Source organism: Coregonus clupeaformis, chromosome 35, assembly GCF_020615455.1.
Source record: "Coregonus clupeaformis isolate EN_2021a chromosome 35, ASM2061545v1, whole genome shotgun sequence".
In the NCBI taxonomy this organism is placed as follows: domain Eukaryota; kingdom Metazoa; phylum Chordata; class Actinopteri; order Salmoniformes; family Salmonidae; genus Coregonus; species Coregonus clupeaformis.
Genome location: NC_059226.1, coordinates 16,919,434 through 16,926,765, shown reverse-complemented (window position 1 = coordinate 16,926,765; position 7,332 = coordinate 16,919,434). Strand labels below are relative to the sequence as shown.

The 7,332-nt window shown below is 45.7% G+C and overlaps 1 protein-coding gene and 1 long non-coding RNA gene across 3 annotated transcripts; both read right to left on the bottom strand.

Moving 5' to 3' along the window:
• Window positions 1–2,334: 2,334 nt before the first annotated feature.
• Window positions 2,335–3,478, bottom strand: LOC121569625. 2 transcript variants are annotated; one of them, XR_006001368.1, is made up of 4 exons: window positions 3,435–3,478; window positions 3,065–3,318; window positions 2,854–2,941; window positions 2,335–2,543 (listed from the first exon to the last, which is right to left on the bottom strand). It is a non-coding gene; the product is annotated as an uncharacterized LOC121569625 (long non-coding RNA). The 2 variants fall into 2 exon arrangements; XR_006001367.2 differs by having other exon boundaries at window positions 3,065–3,446.
• Window positions 3,479–3,582: 104 nt separating this feature from the next.
• Window positions 3,583–7,115, bottom strand: LOC123482674. Its single transcript, XM_045211156.1, has 3 exons — window positions 6,251–7,115; window positions 4,780–5,768; window positions 3,583–4,664 (listed from the first exon to the last, which is right to left on the bottom strand). Exons 1-3 carry the CDS (start codon window positions 6,604–6,606, stop codon window positions 3,583–3,585), a joined length of 2,427 nt encoding a protein of 808 aa, XP_045067091.1. The 5' UTR covers window positions 6,607–7,115.
• Window positions 7,116–7,332: the final 217 nt, after the last annotated feature.

Here is a 7,332-nt window from a genome sequence, read left to right as displayed (position 1 = left end):
GAGGAATGGGCCAAAATTCACCCAACGTATTGTGGGAAGCTTGTGGAAGGCTACCCGAAACGTTTGACCCAAGTTAAACAATTTAAAGGCAATGCTACCAAATACTAATTGAGTGTATGTAAACTTCTGACCCACTGGGAATGTGATGAAAGAAATAAAAGCTGAAATAAATCATTCTCTCTACTATTATTCTGACATTTCACATTCTTAAAATAAAGTGGTGATCCTAACTGACCTAAAACAGGGAATTTTTACTAGGATTAAATGTAAGGAATTGTGAAAAACTGAGTTTAAATGTATTTGGCTAAGGTGTATGTAAACTTCCGACTTCAACTGTATATACAGTTGGGAGAACAAGTATTTGATACACTGCCGATTTTGCAGGTTTTCCTATTTACAAAGCATGTAGAGGTCTGTAATTTTTATCATAGGTACACTTAAACTGTGAGAGACTGAATCTAAAACAAAAATCCAGGAAATCACATTGTATGATTTTTAAGTAATGAATTTGCATTTTATTGCATGACATAAGTATTTGATCACCTACCAACCAGTAAGAATTCTGGCTCTCACAGACCTGTTAGTTTGTCTTTAAGAAGCCCTCCTGTTCTCCACTCATTAACTGTATTAACTGCACCTGTTTGAACTCATTACCTGTATAAAAGACACCTGTCCACACACTCAATCAAACAGACTCCAACCTCTCCACAATGGCCAAGACCAGAGAGCTGTGTAAGGACATCAGGGATAAAATTGTAGACCTGCACAAGGCTGGGATGGGCTACAGGACAATAGGCAAGCAGCTTGGTGAGAAGGCAACAACTGTTGGCGCAATTATTAGAAAATGGAAGAAGTTCAAGATGACGGTCAATCACCCTCGGTCTGGGGCTCCATGCAAGATCTCACCTCGTGGGGCATCAATGATCATGAGGAAGGTGAGGGATCAGCCCAGAACTACACGGCAGGACCTGGTCAATGACCTGAAGAGAGCTGGGACCACAGTCTCAAAGAAAACCATTAGTAACACACTACGCCGGCATGGATTAAAATCCTGCAGCGCACGCAAGGTCCCCCTGCTCAAGCCAGCGCATGTCCAGGCCCCGTCTGAAGTTTGCCAATGACCATCTGGATGATCCAGAGGAGGAATGGGAGAAGGTCATGTGGTCTGATGAGACAAAAATATAGCTTGCCGTGTTTGGAGGAAGAAGAAGGATGAGTACAACCCCAAGAACACCATCCCAACCGTGAAGCATGGAGGTGGAAACATCATTCTTTGGGGATGCTTTTCTGCAAAGAGGACAGGACGACTGCACCGTATTGAGGGGAGGATGGATGGGGCCATGTATCGCGAGATCTTGGCCAACAACCTCCTTCCCTCAGTAAGAGCATTGAAGATGGGTCGTGGCTGGGTCTTCCAGCATGACAACGACCCGAAACACACAGCCAGGGCAACTAAGGAGTGGCTCCGTAAGAAGCATCTCAAGGTCCTGGAGTGGCCTAGCCAGTCTCCAGACCTGAACCCAATAAAAAATCTTTGGAGGGAGCTGAAAGTCGGTATTGCCCAGCGACAGCCCCGAAACCTGAAGGATCTGGAGAAGGTCTGTATGGAGGAGTGGGCCAAAATCCCTGCTGCAGTGTGTGCAAACCTGGTCAAGACCTACAGGAAACGTATGATCTCTGTAATTGCAAACAAAGGTTTCTGTACCAAATATTAAGTTCTGCTTTTCTGATGTATCAAATACTTATGTCATGCAATAAATTGCAAATGAATTACATAAAAATCATACAATGTGATTTTCTGGATTTTTGTTTTAGATTCCGTCTCTCACAGTTGAAGTGTACTTATGATAAAAATTACAGACCTCTACATGCTTTGTAAGTAGGAAAACCTGCAAAATCGGCAGTGTATCAAATACTTGTTCTCCCCACTGTATATATATATATGCAATGTAATTTAAACACATTTTCACCAAGGTCAATACAATCAAAGCTGCTTTGAAATGCCTTCTCAGTTTGCAAGTTTATTGCAAGTATATTACAAATATTGAAATGTTCTTAACACAGCAAATGGAACATACAAATCTGGTGTGAAATGTTCAGTTGGGCCAACCCCTTATCACTTCAGTGTTTGCAGATATGAAGGTTTAGAGCGGTGGCCAGTAACTGAAAGGTTGCTGGTTCACATCCACGAGCTGACTAAGTGAAAAATGACACCTCTGCCAATGTGCCCTTGAGCAAGGCATTTACCCCTAGTAGCTCTGGATAAGAGTGTCTGCTAAATGACTAAAATGCCATGTCAAGAGAGTCTATTAAATATGACTGCAGACACACAAATCAATGCTGCTAATATGTTTATTAGATGGTGATGGCTAAATCTTTCTAATTCTTCTTGCAAAAATCACAGCCCTTGAACGGTTTCGAGATGGCTCTGGAAATGGCCCGGAACACCCTGACCAACAGGGGATGTTTACGGGACTCCTGTGCAGGTGCTGGTGGCAGGTCGTCCTCAGGTTGGGGAATGAATGGGACAGCATGATCATCATCTGTGATAAGAGAACATTGCAGGATCAGAATTGAACATATCAAATGTACTTTCCTTCTCTCCAACCACAGCACAAACAAATGGTAATACATCAGAATGACAGAATCTACGATTTTGACCTTGGGAAATGTGAAAGTCGCTACAATGTTTGCCTGACAGCTCGTCAAACTCAGTGGCCTTGATCAGAGAAAGCATTATGGATGGATTAATACATCTCAGCATTAAACTCAGTAAAGCTGCATTCACTCTGACCACAGGCCACATCTTGGCAATGCATCAAAATCAAATGATCATCATTGTGTGTCGCTTACCCAGCGCAACTCGAGAGGTGCTGAAACGCTGCGAAGGCAGCTCCTTTTGAGCGGGGTGGCTCTCTGGTTCCACTCTGCTCTTGAACACCTGTTGCCGAGTAAATTCATCCTTCCATTAGACGCCCCACAATGTCTCACTCTGACCCCATTAGCTATGGATTCTATTTTAGCCGTAATGACGGGGAAAAACCCCAAACATGGAGCTCCATACCTTGATCTTGACCGTTGGCAACTTTGGGCAGTAACTGAACCTCCGGCCCTGGCTCTTCTTCTTCACTCTGGCAGAGGGGACGTGACGAGTCTCTGTATCAGCAACAGCTGTAGAAGTGCACTTCACAGGCAATGCGGTGTCAGGGCGGTTGGCATGGAGCTCAGCAAGAACGTCACTGGAGGCCTGGCTAGTGCCTGACCTGTGGGTACTTGTGGCCTGGAAGAGATTTCTCTTTGATTTGGGCAGAAGAATATCTGGGGGCAGAAGAGATAAAATAGTTATGTTGTGTATATTTTACAATAATACACAATCTTGAAAATCCAATGAACACAATTGCAATAAAACTATTAAGCTCATGAGTGAATCCTACATGACACGAGAGTTGGCAAGGTCACAGTTGTAAATGAGAACTTGTTCTCATCTGGTTTACCTGGTTAAATAAAGGTGGAGAAAATTTAAAAAAAAAAAAAATCAATTTAGTGCATATTACAAAATAAAATAAATGAAAAGTGGTCATTTTACTTACCACACACAGAGGTCGCGGCTGACACATCATCGGTCAGCGTGTCCATCGCCTGGCCAGTCACCGCCATACAAACCTGAGAGGTTTTAGATGAGACATCCTGGTAGATGTCATGGACCGACATCACATGAAGATGATCCTCTTCACCCACATCAGGCTCATCATCTTCTAGCCTGTTCAGAATGGAGTCAAACATCTCCATGGCAACCTGCCACTCTTCGGTCATCTGCTCACCCACAGATGAGTGCTCTGAGGCAGCTACTCCGGCCTTGATCACATTCAGAACCTTGCTGAGGATCTTCTTGGCGCTGTGTCTGACTGACTCCTGGCTGACTGCAACTGTTGGGTCTTTGAGGTCATTGTTGGTAGACACTTCCATGTCCTGGATTTTGTCAGCAGTTAAATGGGTATCCTGGTGGTCCCGCTCATTGGTGAGGTGGCAACCAGTGTACAAACTCTTCAGCTCGTTCACAGCTGTGCTGTAAAGTTTCTGGGAGGATAACTGAACCTGTTCCCAGAACTTGATCCTACCTGCCCTACTCACCTCAATTGCCTCGTTTAAGTCCACTAGAAGGGACTCAAGAATGCTAGTTGAGGCCTCAGCAATGTTCCTTGAGGAGACGTGGGCTGACAGGATGTCCATGGTCAAAGAAGCATCTCTTATGACCTGAGTCACTACCCCTTGGGCCTTGGCAGAGTATTCTGCCATTAGGTTGTCGGTCTGAAGGTCAGCAGGATGCTGCTTTTCCCCCTGTGTGGTCACATCCTGTGCAGTGAGTGGACGGCTTAGAATAATTGTTTCCTGAATCCTCTCTGATGGTGGGAATGGACAATCAATGAGCAGGGCGTGGTAGATGGCAGTGGAGGATATGTCTGGGTGTTCTCTCACAGCCTCCGGCTCCATTATTGCTGAGGGGCCCTGGAGCATCTCACCAATTTCCAGATCGCTGATGCTCTCGACACTCGACACTAGACGTGCTAGAAGGTTTCTAGACATCTGGCATGGAACAAAGGACTCGTCTGAGTTGCTGTCAAGCTCTGTTTTTATCACTTGCAGGGCAGTTCTGACTGACACTGCTGACCGGACACAGAGCATCCTCAGGTCGGAGTGGGAGCGAGACAGAGGTGAATGGTTCGAGGGACCACTGCTGCCCTGTGAGTATCTGGATCCCCCTCCAGCTCAAACTCAGACATGGATGCCTTGAGTTTGGCTGCAGCTTTCCCCGGACCATGTCCCTTGCCACACCATCAATGTCGAGGCCTTCAATCCCTGTCCGGGAGCCAGCGCTCTGGGACCTGGAAAATGCCTGGTTCTCTAGATAACCAAGGGCATCCAGGGTATCATCGACCACCAAATCCACCAAATCATTGGACATGGCAGTGATTCTGTCATGACCTAGCTGGATATTCTGTTCTGTCAGGGACCAATCCCACAGGGATCCACCGTACATTTCAGCCATTTTCAGCTCGACGGCCCTGTTGATCTTTGCCCGAGACAGGTTCAGCAGGTGGTCGCTTCCTGACATCCTGGTCTCCGTTCTCTGGACCACCAGACTCTGCACCTCGGCCGACACCGCTGACAGGAAGTAGGACACCCGCACCTCATGTCCTGTCTGAGCGTCGCTCTTCGCCCTCTGGATGCTGCTGATGGTTGCAACAATGACCTGACCTGCCAGTCGTCCTAGCTCTCTCTCAATCTCCTTAGCGGACTTTCCAGACAGCCAAGTGAGCGCCATCTGTCCCATAGTATGGCCATTCATTGTGGTTGTGATTGTCCGCAGCATCTGCTCAGCAAACTGACTGCTCGGTGAGCTGATGCTGGTGGAAGGAGCTTCGGCTCCCTGACTGGCACCTCCTATCAGCATGAGCTGGGCTAGTCTGGCGTTGATCTGCTTGAAGATGATCTCCACAATGGCCATGATCAGCCTGGTGTCCGCAGACAGAATAATAGGCCTCATCTTCTTTGGTCTCCTCTGGATGGATGGCAGTATGACCTCACTCAGGGACCTGCGGGCGTCTCTGTGAACCTGACTGAAGATAAAGTTGTGAGACAGTCCGAACACAGACCTCAGGGGGTCTGAGCGGGATCTGTCCCAATCCTCTCTATCTCCGTTCTCAGATGCTGAGGAATATCTTCTTGGGTTGTCATCTTCTTCCTCATTTCCCAAAGACTCCTCTGACCTGAAGAGCACCCCACAACAAAGATATGGTAACAACGACAATAACAAACCTTTCTGGACACAAACACTGCTTTAAAACATTATTTAAAAGAATCAACTAAAGTCATACAGATGCAGGATCTTAATTTGATCACCCTGTTGCAGGAGAACTTTCCTGCAATGTAGGAAATGTAAAACGTATAGTGTATTTGAGGTTTTAAAAGGCTTCTGAAGTCCACTTTGAAATTTCAGAATATATTTTTTTCCCTTACGAATAATGTATCAACCCCTTCAAAAATGTCCATTAATTATAATCCAGATATTAATTCACATTTCCTAATGCTGCAGGATTCTTTTCCTGCTGTAGCAAACGTAAGTTCCTACATCTGTATTCAGTGGAAATAAATCATTTTAGAGAAGTCATTATTTATACACATGTATGAAGTTAAGGAATTAACTGTTCCAACCATTATGGGGAGGAATAAGCTACAGGGGGGTACATACGAAAGGGGGGAGGGGAAGGGAGTTGGGTTCCGTGTCCTGGCACCAGTTCTAGGGCTGGTGACCTCGCTTGGCCCATGACTTGGCCCAAGGTTGAATCTGACGCTGCGGCATATGGAGGCCGCTTCCAGATCTGCTTCATTGATTACGACTGAAGACCAGGAGGAGGAAGTTGATGATGATGATGATGGTGTCCAGGGCAAATGCCTGTACATGATGAGATCAAGGGCAGGGACCACCACTGTTGAAGAGTCCTCCTTCACCCATGACACGATGTTCTTGCACTTAGCATGAGCCTCAACTATGGTGGACTGTAATGTAAAAGAACAGCCGGGAAAGATTGTTCTAAAATTGAACATTCAATTAAATCCACCATCTGTCTACATTGTGATGTCTTTATTATCTAACCTGAATGCCACAACTTATTAAATAATGTTATTCTATTCAACTTCCTCCGACCTTGTTGTTGAGATATAAAGCCTGCTCACCAGGTTCCCATTGTCTAGACTCAAAGTGCTGACTCGCCAGCTCCTGGTACATTTACTGTAGTATTGTAATAGAATATCTATGCCAGGGATCGGCAACTTTTATGGGCGTGGGGGCCAAAAAAATCTGAACTCATCATGAGGGGCCGCAGTGGCTCGCGGGTCTTCATTCCCACATCCATACCCACACATGTAGTCTGAGTCGGCCCTTGCGTTTTGGGGGCCCCAAGCAACATTTTGTTGGGGCCTGCCCCCCACTCTGCCAGCAAATGATTTTAGCGGATCCCCTCTTGACAGTGGAGAGACAAAATTGAAGTTTTAGGGTTAATTTCCTGCAATTCTGCACATTTTGCCATGTGGCGTAGAGAAAATGTTGCCGTTTTAAAGCAAGTTTGCTGCAATTCTACACATTTTACCCTGGGGCAGAGAGAACATTTTGAAATTGTAGAACTACTTTCATGTAATTCTACTCATTTTGCCATGGGACACAGATAATTTTTTAAAATATGATATCTGAGTGAGCGTGACTAACAAAATCAATGCCCCCTCCCCATTGCCCCCTCCCCATTCGACCATGATTACTACAAATTTAGATAGCTG